At 31.9% G+C, this 20,527-nt stretch overlaps 3 protein-coding genes across 9 annotated transcripts in view; 2 read left to right on the top strand and 1 right to left on the bottom strand.

Annotated features, from left to right (window-relative positions):
* Positions 1 to 5,445: 5,445 nt before the first annotated feature.
* LOC144849033 (DNA-binding protein RFX6-like) lies at positions 5,446 to 11,234 on the top strand. Its single transcript, XM_078705987.1, has 16 exons — positions 5,446 to 5,536; positions 6,039 to 6,165; positions 6,269 to 6,392; positions 6,624 to 6,685; positions 6,801 to 6,878; positions 7,764 to 7,791; positions 8,328 to 8,435; positions 8,629 to 8,706; positions 8,872 to 9,035; positions 9,126 to 9,285; positions 9,688 to 9,829; positions 9,917 to 10,011; positions 10,092 to 10,206; positions 10,451 to 10,570; positions 10,832 to 11,049; positions 11,214 to 11,234. The coding sequence occupies exons 1-16, from the start codon at positions 5,446 to 5,448 to the stop codon at positions 11,232 to 11,234; spliced, it is 1,731 nt and encodes a 576-aa protein (XP_078562113.1).
* Positions 11,179 to 13,016, top strand: LOC144847703 (uncharacterized). The gene is made up of 3 exons (XM_078704195.1): positions 11,179 to 11,428; positions 12,062 to 12,265; positions 12,419 to 13,016. Exons 1-3 carry the CDS (start codon positions 11,254 to 11,256, stop codon positions 12,589 to 12,591), a joined length of 552 nt encoding a protein of 183 aa, XP_078560321.1. The 5' UTR covers positions 11,179 to 11,253; the 3' UTR covers positions 12,592 to 13,016.
* A 1,668-nt stretch (positions 13,017 to 14,684) lies between these two features.
* LOC144848366 (dihydropyrimidinase-like) overlaps positions 14,685 to 20,527 on the bottom strand; it is a 44,707-nt gene continuing 38,864 nt past the window's right edge. For 6 of the 7 annotated variants that reach the window (XM_078705091.1, XM_078705090.1, XM_078705092.1 and 3 more), the window contains exons 13-17: positions 20,152 to 20,244; positions 19,966 to 20,052; positions 18,681 to 18,858; positions 17,587 to 17,607; positions 14,685 to 16,123 (exon numbers count right to left, since the gene is read on the bottom strand). In XM_078705091.1, coding sequence (XP_078561217.1) covers positions 16,038 to 16,123; positions 17,587 to 17,607; positions 18,681 to 18,858; positions 19,966 to 20,052; positions 20,152 to 20,244 — 465 coding nt within the window. In that variant the 3' untranslated portion in view covers positions 14,685 to 16,037. The remainder of the gene's footprint in view (positions 16,124 to 17,586; positions 17,608 to 18,680; positions 18,859 to 19,965; positions 20,053 to 20,151; positions 20,245 to 20,527) is intronic. The other variant, XM_078705088.1, reaches the window with a different exon arrangement.

The following is a 20,527-nucleotide window of genomic DNA, read 5'->3' as shown; positions in this document are numbered from 1 at the left end:
TTTGAAGAACACAAAGAACGCTTGAGTCTCCTTTATGAAGTTAACATGCCCATGCAGGATCCTTGCCATCATTTATGCTATGAACTATATTATTATAAAGGATGAGTAAAAAAAATGTGAATTTAATTGAATTGAATTTATAAACAATTTTAGATTCCACCCTTTAAACTATCAATTTTCATTTTCTTGAAGCATTGACAGAATATGTCTTTGGCAACTTTTAAATCTTCACTATAGAAAACATATATGTATTAACCTTTTTACCTTCACAATTGTAAATAGTTTTATATCTCTTTTCTTTCTTTTTGTTTTTCTTTTAATTTTAATATTTTATTTTTGTTATAAATATGTTTACTGAACCACTTTGGAAATCAGTACATTTGTATTGAAAGTGTATTTCAGTTTAAAGAAAGAACAAATAAAATAAAATAAATAGTATATACGTTTACGCTATCGTTTATAAAGCAAGGGCAGCTGCCCTACGCTTGATATTATTACTTTTACGCTATCGTTTATAAAGCAAGGGCAGCTGCCCTACGCTTGATATATTATTTCTACGCTATCGTTTATAAAGCAAGAGCCCTAAACTAAGCGTAGTATATACGTCTACGCTATCGTTTATAAAGTAAGGGCAGCTGCCCTAAACTAAGCGCGTGGTATATACGTCTACGCTATCGTTTATGAAGCAAGGGCAGCTGCCCTAAACTAAGCGTAGTATATGCGTCTACGCTATCGTTTATAAAGCAAGGGCATCTGCCCTAAACTAAGCGTAGTATCATACGTCTACGCTATCGTTTATAAAGCAAGGGCAGGCCCTAAACTAAGCGTAGTATACGCTATCGTTTATGAATGATCTAAGCGTAGTAACTATTAATTATTTTACACAACAGATATAGTTTATGAGCAATGAACACTATTAGGCCTCCATCATTTCGGATATTTTTTTTAGGCTTGAGGCGGAAGAAATTGAATTAACTGATGATTCATATCATCCTGTTTAAAAGTCGTGCAAGAAAGTGCAGGCCCCACTCTCAAATAATAAATAATACTTTGTATGTAGGTCAACACGATGCCGGCGAGTAGTATTTAATTGCTTGCAGTTTGTATTCGCTTAGAATAAAAACAAGATCTAAGTACAAAATATAATACAATTTTTAAAATGGGGCATCGAAAAACTGAGCCTGATAAGTTGTAGTATGTCTTCCAGGCATGATGAAATTTTACAAGGTACCATGCAGACTGAAAAGTTGTGAGAGTCAGAGTCTATGGCTGATGAGAGCCAGAGCAATTAAACGTTTAAACATTGCAATATTTTAACTAAATTTTAATTTTTTTTAAATGTAAAATCACATTTTATCAAAATACTGTGTAGGCCTAATCCTACATATTATGTTTACTGTACAATAACCTTTAACCTTTTAGTAGTCATAGGGCGCTTTAAGTGCAATTATCAGTGTTATTTTTATGTCTGAGGACCCCAATGGAAATCAGTTTTCCTTTAAACTGTCTTGGGTTATTTCTCGGTTCATTCTATTAATATTGTTATCTTGTGCTTTTTCTATGTTATGTTTGTCTTTGTATTTTTGAGTGAACTGAATAAAACTGAACTGAACTGAGCCATATGGCTGATCAGAGCCATAAAGGGTTACGACTGGTGGGTTGGCTTTGCACATTGATAATTCACTACGGTCAAATGTGCAATTATTTTTTTTTATATAAGAAAACGCTGAAAATATGTTTTGACAATTTTGACAAAAGTTGCTCTAGTGTGGATCTCGTGACTTTAACCCAATGTCGTAACTCCTTGAAAGTGAGAGTCAGACCATATATAATTATATATGGTCCTTGACCACATATCTATCAGTGTATTTTTATTTTGGTAAAGATTGTTAGTATATTGAATGAACAATATTAAAATAATAAAGGCAAATTATCATAAATTAAATTATGAACGAGTCTCTGAAATTTGATAACGTTCGCGGCGCAGTTTGTGTCAAAAACGGCGGCTAATCAACTCTGTGGCTCTGGTGAGAATACCCAAAGATAGTGTCTTCGGAGTACCACACCCAGAGATGGCTCTGACCACACCACCGCCGCAGCGCCCTCTATTTCTGAAAACATTCCATGTGTGACGTCATCTGCTTGGCCAAAACAGTATGGGCTAATAAATAGAAAGAAACTTTCAATTATGCTGGTTTTCTTCCACTGAAAACCAGCATCCACCCGTCACAGTGAATTTCAGAGAAATACAATTAAAATCGTAGTGATTGGTTCACTAAAGTCTCCAAATTTGAACCCACCAGTGCAGACAATCAAAGTTACGTGCCTGGCCAGTGTCATGAGTTTCAATCTGAATGTGATTTAAAATATTTTATTGTTAGACATTAAAAATACAGGTTGATTAGTATGGAACGCCTCCTCTGCCTTCAGTTCACATTTATCATGCAGTACACACCAATCGTCATGCAGTACACACCAATCGTCATGCAGTACACACCAATCGTCATGCAGTACACACCAAACATCATGCAGTACACACCAATCGTCATGCAGTACACACCAAACATCATGCAGTACACACCAATCGTCATGCAGTACACACCAAACATCATGCAGTACACACCAATCGTCATGCAGTACACACCAATCGCCATGCAGTACACACCAATGGTCATGCAGTACACACCAAACATCATGCAGTACACACCAATCGTCATGCAGTCAAATATTGCGTAATTTATACCGCCACCTATCGACAAAATCGAATATCACGTGACGTTTATTAGACGGCTGTAAAACTAAGACTATTTATTATTTCTTTTATGGAATTCAATGATTACAATGGCCTCCTAGCCGCGCCTACGTCCTATAGATTCCAAGATTTCTGTAATAGTTTTGCCAGCCATTTTAGTCATAAAGCACGTGCGATGTAGTAGTAGACATCGTGAGTTGCTGTAGTATACAGTTTGAATAGCCTTAGTTTTACAGTCTTCTAATAAACGTCACGTGATATTGGATTTTGTCGATAGGTGGCGGTATAAATTACGCAATATTTGACTGCATGACGATTGGTGTGTACTGCATGACGATTGGTGTGTACTGCATGATGTTTGGTGTGTACTGCATGATGTTTGGTGTGTACTGCATGACCATTGGTGTGTACTGCATGACGATTGGTGTGTACTGCATGACGTTTGGTGTGTACTGCATGATGTTTGGTGTGTACTGCATGACGATTGGTGTGTACTGCATGACGATTGGTGTGTACTGCATGACGATTGGTGTGTACTGCATGACCATTGGTGTGTACTGCATGATAAATGTGAACTGAAGGCAGAGGAGGCGTTCCATAGATTAGGTCCACTAGACTAATGGTTAGTTAAATATTTGTGGTTCAGAAATATAGATACATTATTTGGCGGTGTCTTTGATTTCGATTATAGTGATTTGATATCAGTGAGTTGTATTACTGTATGATAAGTATTGTTATGATAACCTTTCATTCTTCTTGCAATTAATCATTTTAAATAACATTTTATTTTGTTATATTGGCTTAAGATGTCTCAATCAAACAATGCACAATAAATAATCTTTTAGTATTGGTTATCGATGATTAATTCATTCATTCAGTTTTCGACAGAATAGCCTGTAATCGACAACTATTCTTAAGTGAATGAATTGCTATCTAATCCAGAGAATTATTTTAAAACATTTTGATTGTAAATCAAATACTGATAACTAGAATGGTATATTTTATAACAAATCTTGAACAATTTTTAATAACTATTATGAGCTAAACTTAAAGATGATTGATATGATACTCAATTTTCAGTTGCGTTTAATATTATTATGTAAATAATGGTGATCAAGGCCGGATTGAAGGGGATAATATTAGGTAAATAATAAAAAAAAAATTTCTTGAAAAACCTAAGTATATAAACTAAAGGCCACGTTTAATGCCTGTTTTCCTATACGTTGACGGAGGTGGGGGTGTCTGTGTCTCAAATATTCAGTGTATCATATTCATTCCCCTCCCCCTCCCCCCCCCCCCCCACCCCCTATTTCTAAATATACCGCTTTGGTGATTATAGTCAAATGCGTCATTTCGTTGCACCACCCCCACCCCACTATTTCTAAACATATCCGCTTTGGTAATTTTAGTCAACTGCGTCAATTCGTCGTTGAACTTTGTCCTCTATCATAAACCAATATCTACAATACAACTATACACAGCCACATGTTAACCAGCATTTGCCCAAATTGGATGGAACGTGAAATGCAGATAACCGGTAATTATTACTATTTAATACTAATTGTTTTAAGGTTTGCATGCCGAATACAAACACTATTATAGTAACTTCAGCAGGTATGTAGTAGCCTACATCATGTTGTCGTTTTTAGAAACATGGTGCACCAAAAACCTGAATGTATTAAATTACTTTTTTGGAATTAATTTGTGAATAACTACAATCGTATTTTAGTTGCTAACCAAGCTATTTGGTTGGCTATGTTTTCACATATTGTATTAGGACTAATTTACATTATTATTTTTCAATAATTGAATAATTCTTCAGGTACAAGGGTTTAAGTAATGTTATAGTAATTGTAATGTATTACATCAACGTACAATAGATAAACAGTAAGTGTAATGGATGAATGCCATCATAAGTAATGTTATAGTAATTGTAATGTATTACATCAACGTACAATAGATAAACAGTAAGTGTAGTGGATGAATGCCATCATAAATTCGAAGAATGTTAAGTTATGCCTCCCAGTTAAAAAATAATATCAAATTATAAATATTAGGTTGTTAATGTTAAATATAAGTTGAATACGAATTAGATATAAGAATATAATAAATAAACATGATGTTAGGGCAGGAAGATGTATAATAATTTAATAACTATTGTATTTTACATCTTGGTTAGAAAATATATTCACCACCACCACCAAAGTGGGGAAACGTATTATTGCACAGGTTTTATCAGTGGGTGAAATTAAATATTGGCAAAGGCATTAAATATACTACTGAATACATTTTTAAAAAGGAAATTACATAATGATAACAAATAAATTTGGCAATTGAATTGACATTAAATTATTCTACAAAAAAGTTGTAACAGTACATGCATAATTTAAGTACAAATTAACATGTACTGATTACCAAATCTTAATCATCAGAGCCCAGCGGCGGTATTGCAAAATGAAATTGTGTTTAAAAACATGTTTAAAGCTAAAGCCTATTTGAATAATACAAAAACAATTACTTATTTTATATTTTGTGATATACAAAGTGTAGAATTGCGGCGCTGACTAATGTATGTTATATAATAGATAATTAGCAGGGACTATTTATAAACCTCTACCAGGTGACCAGTTGTGTAATATATCGAGAAAAACTGAGCTCCGGGTATTGACATTGAGTTAATTCACACTGAAAATATGAAAAGAACATCATCTGTGAGTAAAGCTATCAGTACCAAAGAAACAAGTAAAGCAATCATCGGAAACAAAACGACGGTCGATAATAATCGTAAGTTGTATAAGTATTAATCTTATACTAATAAGTTGATATAATAATCGTAAGTTGTATAAGTATTAATCTTATACTAATAAGTTGATATAATAATCGTAAGTTGTATAAGTATTAATCTTATACTAATAAGTTGATATAATAATCGTAAGTTGTATAAGTATTAATCTTATACTAATAAGTTGATATAATAATCGTAAGTTGTATAAGTATTAATCTTATACTAATAAGTTGATAATAATCGTAAGTTGTATAAGTATTAATCTTATACTAATAAGTTGATATAATAATCGTAAGTTGTATAAGTATTAATCTTATACTAATAAGTTGATATAATAATCGTAAGTTGTATAAGTATTAATCTTATACTAATAAGTTGATATAATAATCGTAAGTTGTATAAGTATTAATCTTATACTAATAAGTTGATATTTAACTTCTATTCTATTTTGTTGATATATATTTGTTTTTCTATTTTTATTCATTGCATGTTTTATTTAAGGAAATAAAGTTAGCAAAACTTTTGAAGAATTAAAAGAGCATGGAGGTGTTTTTAAACGAGCCGCTAAGAAAACGGTTGCGCAGATAATAAAGGATAAGAAAAAACAACAAATATTAACTATCCAATGGTCAGTTTTTAACTTACTATACGAGTATCCACTAATACCTATACATGAAAAACATATTTTAAAACATCACGTTATATTCATGTTATGTCAATAATAAATGCAGGTTAGACGAAAATTACTGTGTATGCGAAGGAGTGTGTTTACCACGCTGTATTCTATATTCACATTATCTGGATTTCTGTGAAAAGGAACATTTAGAGCCAGCATGTGCTGCTACATTTGGAAAGGTAATATTAATATACATGAATTAAATGGTAAAACATTCAGAGCCAGCATGTGCTGCTACATTTGGAAAGGTAATATTAATATACATGAATTAAATGGTAAAACGGTAAAGAAATCAGCAGAGTAAACACAAGTCCACTTGGAACATCATGATTTCTGTGTTTGTAACCATAACTTGATTGTCTACTAAAAGACGTAGTTATGTATACAAATATTTTGTATCATGGTTTCAGACAATACGGCAAAAGTTTCCCCACCTTACAACTCGACGTCTCGGAACAAGAGGCCATTCAAAGTGAGTCCATTTATACACATTTAGTATATCGATTGATAATAAACATTATAAACAGTTTTATATTTAGTATTAATTAATGTTAGTAAAAAGTTAAATCTTACGTTCATTTATTTAGGTATCATTACTATGGAATTGGAATTAAAGAAACAAGTGCCTATTACCACTCTGTGTATTCTGGGAAGGGACTGACAAGGTACTATTCAAAATAATTTAATTTATTTTATGTTCACAATAGTAATATCAAATGTTTACTGTATCATTGAGATGCTTATGGCTACACGACACATTTCTAGTAATGAGACTTTAGATTGGATTTTTTTATGACAAATTACTCTTGTTGTATAAATACCGACCAATATGAAAGGTTGACAACACGAATACACTCAAGAAGCGAGGACTAGTAATCAATTTGGATCGCTGTTGAACCAAATGATTGTTAAGTCAATATTTGTTTGATGATAACAAGCAACTAATCTGCTGTTTTAAAGTACAAAACACATGCAAAGAAGCGTTTGATAAGAGTGTATACATCTAAAGCTGTTTGATTTAATCTTTTATGACATGGTTGGGTTGAAAGTCCTTTCGTTAGGCATGTTACTACATTTTTAAATCATAATTTCTATTGGTTACTTTATAAGTATATGCACACACCCGATTAGGACATTATAAAACTATTTATAATCAGATTTTTAGGTAAATAGTTATCTCATAATTTAAATTGTTTGTGGAATTTTGAAGTAAACTAACTTTAGAATCGTTATAGGCCTAACTACCTTTAGCCGTTGTTGTGTGTGTGTTAATCTTATTATTCGTATTATTTGTTGTTGAAAATGTATTATGATTTAGACTAACTAGCTGGTTCATTCATCATTGATGTTCGGAATCGGCAAAGCCATGTGTATTAGACAGGCCCTACTTAAACTGCTCATTTAATGATGATTTAGTACTCATGTAAATTAGACAGGCCATACTTAAACTGCTGATTTAGTGATCAAGATTCAAGATTTTATTTTGCCAATTAAAATGGAAATAATAGGATGATTTAGTACTCATTGTATTATTTGTGTTTTATCAACAGATTTTCTGGCGCCCGATTGAAAAGCGAGGTAGGAAAAAATACTAATTGATTATATCATATTAAAATCTTTTCAATGTACCATAATAATGGTATAATATATAATTAAGTAAAACTTAATTGTTTCAAATAAGTATTAAGAGAGAATGCAATAAAGTAAAATATGCGTCCACCGTAAATCTTAGTGTGGAAACAGAAAGGAGCGATCGAACATAGAAGGAACATATCGCGGAACAAGTTGGGTAATATAAGATGAACGGAAAAAATTAAGCTTTAATCGTTAAAACATGGATATTGAAGAAATTATGTTGTTAAATAGTGTAGTTAAATAAATTGGCGTTTTTTATTGTTGTCTGGCAAATAATCCAATATATATTATTAGCCTATAGTGAGAGTTAGGTAATTACCATTAACCATGGCAAAACATGTTTCATAATATGTAGGCCTATTATTTTTTTTCTTCGCACCCTCTGTTTCATTTGACTGTATCACTGAATTGAGAAATTCATAATATTGAAATAAGTCTGCGGAAAACATTTTATTTTATATGTTTTATGTGTTTTTAAGGGTGGATTCAGTAGAAAATACTCGTTAGCATCTAAGACCGGTACATTACTCCCAGATTTTCCCTCTGTTGACGATATGATTCTGGAAGCCGAGATAGAAAGAGACAAGGTATGTTTAGTATGGGCAAATTCAACGAATAAATGTCGGAAAACTACGCTATTGAGTGTCAATGAAGTAGTTTTGGTCACTTTATGAAAAAAATGTGTATTGCTTAAAACATCTAAGAAAACTAAATTATTACAAAACAAGATTATGATTTGTGAAATACTGAATGAATAAATTTAAATTTCTTGTTTATAAGCTTCAAACACTGTTAATGATGTATAAGACACACTGCCAATGTATACTTGACACGATTATTAACAACAATATTGAAGAGGTAAGAAATATAATTTGTTTTATATTTCGTCAATTAACAGTGGCGAATTTAGTATCTAGTATATTTAGTATCTAGTATCCTCTTCAATTCTACTCCCAATTGAATTTTGAATAATAATATTAAATTCTGAATAATAATAACGTTATAACTTTAACTTCAATTTAGATTCCTATTTTCTTATTGCATTTTTGGCAAGGAATGCCAGATCATCTGTTACTGTATTTAGAGAAAGAGATAGTTTTGGATCTTGTAGCTATCTGTGACTCAATTCTATATAGGACAACTATTGAAATATTGATTCCTGCAACAATGCAAGAAATGTCAGAAGAGTGAGTTATATTATTATTTACTGAACAACTTACGAATTAGAGGTGATATAATGTAATCCTTTTTCCACTAATTACTGACTTAAAATTCAGTCTTTTAGCTGACATACGAAGTTTTTCAAAGCAATGGGAAGATTGGATGAAAACATCTCTTGAAAACTTACCAGATGCGTTGTATCAAGTGAAGATGCCTGTTGCAAGGCGATTCGTGCTGTCTCTCAAAAGACAGGCATCATTTCTGCATTTAGCTCAGGTTTGTCATTCTGAGTAAGAGAGAGAAATACATTTTGTTAAAATCTTAATGAATATCATCATCATCATTTTGCTATGAATAATGTGTCGTCGCTAGTATTAGGCCTACAGTTATATTGTATAAAAATATGTATTTAATTCAATTCAATTTCAATTTAATATTCGGAATCTTTAGTCCATAGAAACTAAAATTACATATAAATGAATTAAAAATAAAGAAGACTGTACTACTACTCATCTCAGGATAGCACTCCACCTGGAGAACATATTTGACTTATATAAGACGTGTTGCCTATAGTCGTTGAGACTAAAACATTTTCACTTGAATTGAGTCTACACATCAGGCCATATATTGATTGAATGATTATGATTTTTTTATATGAGTTTTTTTTTTGTAACACAGACCGCTCGTCCAGTACTTTTTGATCAAGGAATCGTAGATCATATGATAAAAGACATGGAATTTATAGATACTAATTGTATTGATTCCCATGTATTGATTGGTCAAACAAACGACGACTCTGATACTGAACTGAACACAGAGTGTGAGTACATTGTCACTGTTTTACTGTCACAAACTGTCTTACTAATACCGGATATGTTGTTTATTATGATGATTTTTCTTTCTATAGTTCTTCGAGAATTTAGTGAACTACTTAAAAAGCAGGCTACCATAGAAGCATTTACAGATTGGCTAGATCAAGTAGTTGAAAATAAAGTTTTAAAGGTAACTATATTATCAGGCATGATGCACGGATAGGCCTAAGACATTTTAAAGTATTATGTGAATACGATTATTTATTTTAGAACAAAACTAATGGACGGACGCTTAAAAAGCGGGCACAAGATTTCCTGCTGAAATGGTCATTTTTTGGAGCACGTGTTATGCACACTTTGACATTGAATAATGCAACAAGTTTTGGTAAGATTGATAATAACAGTGATTAGCCTACATTGATCATTTTGTTAATAATAGGCGTTCATGGGAGAATAGCCGGCCAAGGGAGCGGGAGAATAGCCGGCCATGGGAGCGGGAGAATAGCCGGCCAAGGGAGCGGGAGAATAGCCGGCCAAGGGAGCGGGAGAATAGCCGGCCAAGGGAGCGGGAGAATAGCCGGCCAAGGGAGCGGCAGTATGTGTCGAATAATCTGTTTCATTTCTTGCAGCATCATTCCATTTGATTAGGATGTTACTAGATGAGTACATATTACTGGCTATCGAATCTCAGTTCAATGACGAAAAAGAAACTGAACTTCATAACCTTATTCTCAAATACAACAACTCTAGTAAGTATCACATGTTGGTTTGTTGCTCTCAGTATAAAAAATCATAAATTTAATTTTTTTTTCTTAAACGTAACACAATGGATTTCGCATTCACGGTGTCTTCTTGGGACAAACTTTTATAGTAATTTAATATAATATTCAATTACTATTCATACGGAACCGTACTGTATAACTATAAATGGTGGTAATTCATATTATTTTCTGGTGAATGGTGGTTTTATTTGATTGATATCATGGAAATAATTGTATATTTGTTTACAGATATAAATGTTCAAGTTAAACCACTTTCGATTCAACCGAGTACGTGTTTCGCGGCAAATAGACCACATTCTCTAAGCAATCCTGCACATCATCAAGCAAATATTAAACGTGAGATAACGGCACAATATTCGCCTTATACTGGAATGAGTAGAGATTCGTATGCAACGTCTGCATATCCGTACTCTTACAGTGGTAGCCAATTTGCAGCTCGTCGAATGGTAACACCACCATTGTCACCAGCAGCAATGTTTAATAGACATAGTAGCTATTATGTGAATAATGATACTTTTATTGGACAATCCCCTGCAGTAAGTTACTATCATGAAGGAAACGAATACCAACAATTTTCTCATAGTTCATATGAGCATTATCATCAAAATAGTGGATTTTATCATCATTCTAGTTTGCGTCATGGCTTCAACATGATTTATCCTTCTCAAAGAACTGACTACCAAGATCAACAACAATATGATAATAATTCATATTACGGAAGTTGCGCAATTGGACCATCAACCCCTTCAGCCTATTATACAACAGATATGTATTCTAATATACAATATTATGCAGTTAATAGCGAAAGCCAAATAAATTCAGAAGGTATTATGATTTGATTTGAATTTGAAAAAAAACCATTACAAAAAATACAAAGTGATAAACAATTTTCCAAGATAGCCCAAAAAGCTTATTAGCTTACTTTCGTTGGGATTCTTGTACAAAGTACAATGCATCTACAGTATATGTTTACATTTACAAATTATACGCCAGTATGACTCTAATGAAAATACGCTCACTACTTTATTTTAGCTATCTTGGAAAAATTCTTTAAATGTCTTTTTATTTTGTATGAATTAAAAAAAAAACATTATGTTTTCAGTTCGCGCACGTCAAAACCACTAGGCCGCTCCTAGATTCATAAAGATTAGGCTAGACCTGTTATCGCTAAATGTTGGTCTTATAGTAGTCATATTAAGGCTAATATTCTCAATTAATATAAATCTTTGAAACGGTATCCTAGTAAACTAGTATTTTAAGGTAATATACTTTTAGCCTATTTTCAATTGAATTTACCTTGAGCACCTTGTTCTCCTTCAACAAAATTCTGCTCTGGTCAGATATCTGTACCTGTACAATATTTACATATACAGTGCATCATCTAGCTCAGCAGTGCTACAAACCTACTTGGCAGTTTATATACAATTATCAATATCAAGTACATTTTCTGTTTTTCAGAATCAACAACGAACAGTTGCAACTATGATCAACGAGCAGTAAGGAATGTCGAACATACACCTGCTAACAACCGCACCACTGCTGCTGCTGCTGAAGACAATCACTACGCATATGAGACCACAGACCCTCTCAACCTTTTAGATTATACCCAGCAAAAACGAAATTCAAAACGTTTTACAATGTATTCTGATGATTCTCTTCCAGGTAAATGTAATTTGTTTTGTTTATGAATTAATTAAATAAGAAATCACGTATTGAGACCAATGCGCCGGGTAAGAAGTGATGCCAAAGTTATGCGTTAAGATTGAAAGTGAAATTATTTTAAAATAGTTCCTAATTCTAATATTTTTATTCTAGAAAGTCAAAACATGGTAAGCATACACTGTCGAAAACCAAGCAGAAATGAATGCTATAATTTGCAGCAAGAACACTTTTCTGGTACAGTTGAACCTGCTCGAATTGTTTCACAATCTCAAAATGAAGACCGACCATCAAGCCTACCGTCTATCAACCTCATGTTTGTGCCATAATACTTTACCTCAACACGTCACCACGGCGGCGACAGGAAGAAAGTAAAGAAAGCGAACACTGCAGAATACCACACCGCCCCTGCAAGCCAGCGAGGCATGCAAGCCAGCGTGGCATGCAATTGACGGTAATTCAACAGAAAATGATAAAATACAAACACCACGAGCTCTGAATCTCTGAATACTCTCACCTCTACCTGGGGTTCGAATGGATTTTTTTTTATCAATACCCCTTTAATTTAAGCATGGCCATAAAACTGGTATTATACATTCACCTCTAAGGAAGCTTACCACAGCGCCTTTATTTTGTCGTTAAATACAATTCATATATCCTGTGTGCTCTTCAACCCATACGTAAAGTCTCTAATAACTTTCTTTAGTGAGTCACTTATCACAGTCAATATTTTGCTTTTTGTTGAACTTGTCATGTGGCCTTTTTTTCATGTTCTTTTTGTCGAAATAAATGAAATGCAAAGATTAACATTTTGTTAAAAAGGCTACATTAATGTAAACATGTATATTGTATTGTTGTGTTTAATAATAAAGTTTAGAAAGTCTCTGTGCACCTCTTTATTATTGTTTAATTGAAATAATGTTTACGTTTATTATAATTCCACTTTAATACATTTCCGTTTTAAAAGCAAAACCGTTTCCAACTTCCAAACAATGTTGAAATGTAGAAATTATTTTATTATTACTCCTAATTTACACGTTGTTATGTTGCGTGTTTGAATATCGAAGTTGTATGATTTAATTACCGGTACCCATTCTTAGAGATTCTCTTTAATTAAACGTTATAATTTGTCTTGTTTCCCGTAATTTTAACATTATTTGCATTAAAAGCGTGTGTCCAATGATCGACTTGTTGCAGGCGTTGAACTGCTTTTATTTGAAGTACTTGATATCATTAGTCGTCGACAGCGAGTGTACACATCTCTGCTACTATAACAATATATGAACGGATTAATTGCTGAATTTGATATAACTAATACTTCACCAAACCACGTAAACCAGGCATGTTCATCAATATCCAAAACACCAAAACCAAGTAGAATAAATTTCAGGATCACCGGTGTCCAACAAATAAGAAATGCACCAAGTATCAATGCTGTTGTTCTCACCGCTTTGAAATCTTCATATTTGTTATACTGTGGCGGTATCGCTAGGTTTGTGCGTCTTCGGTGTTTGATTGCTTCTTTTGCAATATTTATATACAGGATAGTCATAACAATAAAAATGAAAAAACATACGTGGCCACTAACAAGCATTTGTACGTTCAGTCCTTCAACACTTAGCTGGTAACAAGAATGAGTAACATCTTTTTCTAACTCCCAGCAGTAAGGAATAAGACCAAATAAAATCGATGTTGCCCATATCCCAACAATTGTAAAGTAAACCTTTCTAGTAGAAACATCAGTTCTATATTTAAAGGGTTTTATTACTGCCATGTAACAGTCAATTGTCAACACAAATATATGCAAAAAGGAAGTGAGACCAGTGACCATAAGTGGACCATACATAATCTGACACTGTTCTGAGCTGATGTTATTTAAGTTGCTTCTAGATAAAAATCCACGCATTGCACATGGTACAGATACAGCACCCGTGATGAAGTCAACAAATGCCAAACTGGCAACTAATACTATCCTTCCAGTTCGGCGTACATGACATCGGAATATTGCTACTATAATCACTGTATTCTCAAAACAAATTGCACATATTAGAGGTATATAAACCGAGAATACAAAGATGACTGAATCTTTTGAATCCATGGCTATCAAGTCGGATTGTGTAATGTTTTCAACGATCGAGTCCATTCAAGTTTTTTCAGTAAATGAGAACGAGATATTTTTTAGTTCTATCGTCAATAGAAATCCGGATCTTAATTAATAATCTGAGGGTGTTTTGCATACATACAAGTTTGTCATTTGCTACAGTAATATCCTAACGTCACGTATCGTACAACAACCGTTGTCAACTTACACTGTCGTATCCGCTTATAATTCGATTGCCAGCATTGAGCAATGTCAGGTTACAAGTTAAATTAAAAATGGAAAATAACAATCTAAAGACTAAATAATAAACAGGATCCAAAATTAACGACATCATTTTATTTAATGATTTTGTATGCAGATGATCTACTAATGCAGCTTACATGATCTTCAATATACACAATACAATCTTAACAGACATAAAGTAGTCATTCAACACAAACTACAAAGATATGGAAGATATAGTCATATATAAAACTCCCTTTTATCCCAAAATCCAGAATAAATAAATAATACTTTTATTTTTCAATCAACACCATCATGAATAATTAAGTAGTGAAATAATTAGAAAAAACTACATTTCCATTATGAATATATTTGCCACATAGACCACTAAAATAGCTTCAAAAGACAAACAGAATCATTTGAAATAAAAAGTTGATAAAGGACATTTGAATCAGTAATGAAGAGATCAATCATCTGTATAGTGTATACACCCTGTAATTATTGATTTATATACCTGTTATAATAATAATCTATCCATCAGTCGGTTTATATACCTGTAATAATAATTTGATTATTACTGTATAATGTATACACCTGTAATAATAATCTATCAATAATAATAACAACAAAATTTGATTATTACTGTATAATGTATGTAATAATAATCTATCAATAATAATAATAACAAAATTTGATTATTACTGTATAATGTATACACCTGTAATAATAAACACAATTTATACAACTACCAATTTTCTCTAATAAAATTATCTTGGAAGTATTTTTCATAAGGTAGGTTTTGTAAATAATTCTCCATTAATATTACTATTTTAATTATTTTTGTTAAATGAATGTTTGAACATTTCTGTATTCCAAACCAATACAAATTACTTAATGCAGTATCTTTCAATTAAGACACCCTAAATACTTTGGACACAAACATGCCACAATGAATCGTACAACTAATTACAGACAGAATAGAGAAAAGTTACTTGTTATGTCAAAGATTTTTGTAAAGATAATTTAATATAAATAGTTTACAAATTAATAAAACAGGCATGAAATACAATTTACAATCCCAGCACAATTAGTCAATAATGATTGCTAAAACATTAATAACTAAATACAGTTACATTAAGCATGTTTTTTGTTGTTTAAATGCGTCTACACAATTTGTTTTTAGGAAGATATCAAATCCAAGATGGTTATTTATGTAAGTTTACTAATTTTGAGCCCTCAAACACTAGTAAACAATTATCATATCCATAAAATTAATTATTTAAAACACTGGGTCTTCATTATACCATGGAGTAATTAATTATTCATCCATGATTATACGATATATGTGCTCGCTGTGTGTAAATGAATTCACTTACTTCCACCACATATTAGTGTCATACATAGCAGGCACATAAAAGTAAGCTTCAAGTTTAAAATGTAGTTAAAATGTCTCTAAAATGTGATACTTGATTGGCCTCCTGGGGGTGCAAGCACTTTATGTCCGACCTTTGATTTCACATTGTCATCCACTTGGTTTCCTGAAAAATTATATCATATTGCGTTAGTAAGTGCTCAGATTGATACCACCCATATGATGAGTCACTCTAGGTAAACTTGCATTTAAGAATAAAAAAAACAACCCATGATATATGTATGCATGCAATCATCACAGTATTTCTCAATGCTTCATTCACAAAGAATTTTTTGTTTGTTTCAAGAATGCCTACTGACATTGTAACAATGTTTTAATGCCTAATGACATTGTTACAATGTTGTAATGCCTACTGACATTGTTACAATGTTTTAATGCCTACTGACATTGTAACAATGTTTTAATGCCTACTGACATTGTAACAATGTTTTAATGCCTACTGACTTTGTAACAATTTTTTAATGCCTACTGACATTGTAACAATGTTTTAATGCCTACTGACATTGTTACAATGTTTCCTCATAAAATCACAGTATTCTTGCTGATTATTAATAACAACAAAGTATGTACTAATGTTATAATTGATTATTTAAAAATGTAATGTATGTTGTAAGAAATATGTTGTGATTGTAACTGATTATTATTTTGTAACTACTGTATCAATAATTTAGATATTGTTGTTGTATAAATAATAAAAGTATAAAGAATGGCATAAGAACAAACTACTGACAAAAACATCATAAAACAACACAGAAATAAAAGCCCAGAAAAACTTATTACTTCAACAATCAAGCATGAAGGCCTCTGAATGAACAAATACACACAATACACTATCCAATTCAAACAACCAGTCAAACTGTTTTCAGTGTTTTCATAATATGTTTTGGTGGTAATACCATTTTAAGTTGGTGGGGGAGGGGGGTGTATAACTTGTCTCAAAATGAAACTGTAAGATAATAACAGCTTAAAGAAAATTGATGGTAGGCTCAGCAGGATGTATATCCTACATTAAGTCAGTATTAGTAGAAGGAACACACTATAAATAATGATTTCAGAGACATCATGCCGATTTTCCATTTGGCACTTTTTTCCTAATAATTCACACTCATGTTTTCATAATAAAGTGTCTGTTACGTTATGTATGATCATAAAAACAAAATGTACTACATTATGTTAATCAGAATAGTGCTACAAAACAGGCAAGGAAAGAACAATTCATGCAATAGCATTTAGATGTACACACATAGCAACAAAATAGAAATTAACAGCAACATTTTGTGCTTATTACTACTAGTTTATCATAATTGTACATTTAAAATAATTATTGGAATTTTTGGATTAAAATATTTGTTTTTGTAGAAAAAACACATTATTTAAAGAATAGGTTGATTTCTTGTTTTACAAAAAAACACATTATTTAAAGAATAGGTTGATTTCTTGTTTTACATGTACATTTATGGTTTATTCATGCATTTATGAATTATTCATTTTTAATGATGAATTATTCATTATTCTAATAAATTATTTAAAGATTAAACAGAATGATAGGTAGTAGGGCTTGAGAGTTACCTTTGTAACGGGGTCCCATTTCTGATTGACCAGGTCAAAGGTAAAAATAAGAGGGAAAACAAGGTATTTCATTATTTCACAAAATCAAAAATATAAAAATAAACATTTCATGTCAAATTAATATTTAGAATTACATTTTAAACATGCATGGGAGCACAATGTGGTTAATAAATAAATAAAACAAGCAAATGCATACAAAAAAGAAAAAAAAAACACAAAAATAGTAGGTAATCTGGGTTGTCTGAACTGTCAACCAAAAATTATAAAGTTATTTTAAAATTATTATTCAAACTCTGGATGCCAGGAGTGAAAATTACAGTGAATTAGTTTTAATGCTAAGTAGGGAACTAAATTATATTTATTTATTTTCACATTGGATTAAGTATTAATATGAAGTTAGTATGTACAGAATAATGTGTAGTTGTTCAAAGAAGATGCTTATGTAAGTATATAAATCAGAAATTACTATATTAATCAATGATATTGATAAATTGTGGTTAGTAACATCAATATTAGTAAAAATAATAATACATTATTGGCATCAGGTATGGCATGTCTATATCTTTAATTCAGGTCATAATCGTTGTCATCAATAATAGAATACTCATTAGTAAATACTAAAATGAAGGTGATAAAACAGATGAATTTCATGTATTACGAAAACCTTTGAAATTGTATTAGTAAGAACTTTCAGAAATGTTTGAAAGAATGTCCAAAACAGAGAATGTTTCAATCATTTACATGAAATTATCAGGTTGTAAGGCATATTGTATTCTACATAATGCTTATGCTTGTTTGACCACCTGGGGGCGCCATAACCTTCAATGCAGTACGGTCTTTGATGTTATCATCTGTTTGACCACCTGATAGGAAATATGTATGGATGGTGATATCAAGATAAGACATACATAACAATGAAAACAGGAGGAGTGATCATGCCACATAAGTACAAACATGCCATTTACAATCACCTTATTTTTCAGAGACAGGTTTTTTTTCAGTTTCCTTCTTTTATGGTTTCAGAGACAAATTTGTGTCTTATTAACAGTAATTATATAATAATTAAAAAAAGTGTTTGACATGAATTATCCTACCTGATAGACTGAATCCAGAAGCATGCAGATCACGATGGCCATGGCGTGTTGCTGTCTTGCTATCTTGGTTTTGTGTTTGCTTTGGAGCAGCTTTGCTAACACTATTAGCAGGTGCATTAGCAGAGTTCCAAACAGGTCCATCATAGGCTTCACGATCTACACCCACTGGTACTCTCACCTATTAAAGTTATTGTATTCATAATCATAGAAAGCATAATGCATTGACCTAACCACAGCGGAATCTAACATACTAATAATGTTATAAACTTTACATATCTATGTATATTCACTTTATAAAGATCTTCATTAATCACAGTTTACAATATGCCAAAGAGTGTTCTAAGCTTTAGTAATACATTTTGTTATACAAACTACATCACACAACATAGTCACTTATGTTGTGTTAATGTGGACATACAATATGTTATACAAACTACATCACACAACATAGTAACTTATGTTGTGTTAATGTGGACATACAATATGTTATACAAACTACATCACACAACATAGTCACTTATGTTGTGTTAATGTGGACATACAATATGTTATACAAACTACATTACACAACATAGTAACTTATGTTGTGTTAATGTGGACATACAATATGTTATACAAACTACATTACACAACATAGTAACTTATGTTGTGTTAATGTGGACATACAATATGTTATACAAACTACATCACAAAACATAGTAACTTATGTTGTGTTAATGTGGACATACAAAATGTTATACAAACTACATCACACAACATAGTCACTTATGTCATGTTAATGTGGACATACAATATGTTATACAAACTACATCACACAACATAGTCACTTATGTTGTGTTAATGTGGACATACAATATGTTATACAAACTACATCACACAACATAGTAACTTATGTTGTGTTAATGTGGACATACAATATGTTATACAAACTACATCACACAACATAGTAACTTATGTTGTGTTAATGTGGACATACAATATGTTATACAAACTACATCACACAACATAGTAACTTATGTTGTGTTAATGTGGACATACAATATGTTATACAAACTACATCACACAACATAGTCACTTATGTCATGTTAATGTGGACATACAAAATGTTATACAAACTACATCACACAACATAGTCACTTATGTTGTGTTAATGTGGACATACAATATGTTATACAAACTACATTACACAACATAGTCACTTATGTCGTGTTAATGTGGACATACAATATGTTCCGGCAGCAGTAGTTATCAAGTTAAAATACTAAAAAAAAGGAAATCAACTAACTTTATCCCTGATTAGGATCTTGGCATATGCTTCAGATGCATGGACAGGTCGTGAAACAAATCGGCCAGCACCTTGTGTAACATGAAGCTGTAAAACAACAACAGTGTTATATCAAATATGTGTTTAGTTTAGCTTAGTTATTAAACCTGTGTCTATAATTATAGAAATACAGTTAATAAAGAATACCTGCTCATCTTCCCACACAATTCTTCCATTGCTAATGGTTATCAGTGCCACTCCATGACAAACCATTCCTTCAAAGATATTCATAGTCACAGCCTATACAAAGAGAAAAACATACACAAAGTGTTTACAAAAGATTCATGATGGTGAGTGTTGAAGCAAAATTGACTTACATGATGGTGAGTGTTGAAGCAAAGTTGACTTACATGATGGTGAGTGTTGAAACAAAATTGACTTACATGATGGTGAGTGTTGAAACAAAATTGACTTACATGATGGTGTGTGTTGAAACAAAATTGACTTACATGATGGTGAGTGTTGAAACAAAATTGACTTACATGATGGTGAGTGTTGAAGCAAAGTTGACTTACATGATGGT

This window comes from Antedon bifida, chromosome 7 (assembly GCF_963402885.1).
Source record: "Antedon bifida chromosome 7, ecAntBifi1.1, whole genome shotgun sequence".
NCBI lineage: Eukaryota > Metazoa > Echinodermata > Crinoidea > Comatulida > Antedonidae > Antedon > Antedon bifida.
Note: the sequence above shows the minus strand (reverse complement) of the source record. Positions and strands in the feature narration are given on the sequence as shown.

What these genes read in the sequence shown, in the direction of transcription:
- LOC144847703 (XM_078704195.1), top strand. Translation starts at nt 11,254, where the DNA reads ATGATTTATCCTTCTCAAAGAACTGACTACCAAGATCAACAACAATAT. An exon ending in AAGCCAAATAAATTCAGAAG is followed by an intron (nt 11,429 to 12,061) that starts GTATTATGATTT and finishes TCTGTTTTTCAG; the next exon opens with AATCAACAACGAACAGTTGC. An exon ending in TTCTGATGATTCTCTTCCAG is followed by an intron (nt 12,266 to 12,418) that starts GTAAATGTAATT and finishes TTTTTATTCTAG; the next exon opens with AAAGTCAAAACATGGTAAGC.
- LOC144849033 (XM_078705987.1), top strand. Translation starts at nt 5,446, where the DNA reads ATGAAAAGAACATCATCTGTGAGTAAAGCTATCAGTACCAAAGAAACA. An exon ending in CAAATATTAACTATCCAATG is followed by an intron (nt 6,166 to 6,268) that starts GTCAGTTTTTAA and finishes TAATAAATGCAG; the next exon opens with GTTAGACGAAAATTACTGTG. An exon ending in TCTCAAATACAACAACTCTA is followed by an intron (nt 10,571 to 10,831) that starts GTAAGTATCACA and finishes ATTTGTTTACAG; the next exon opens with ATATAAATGTTCAAGTTAAA.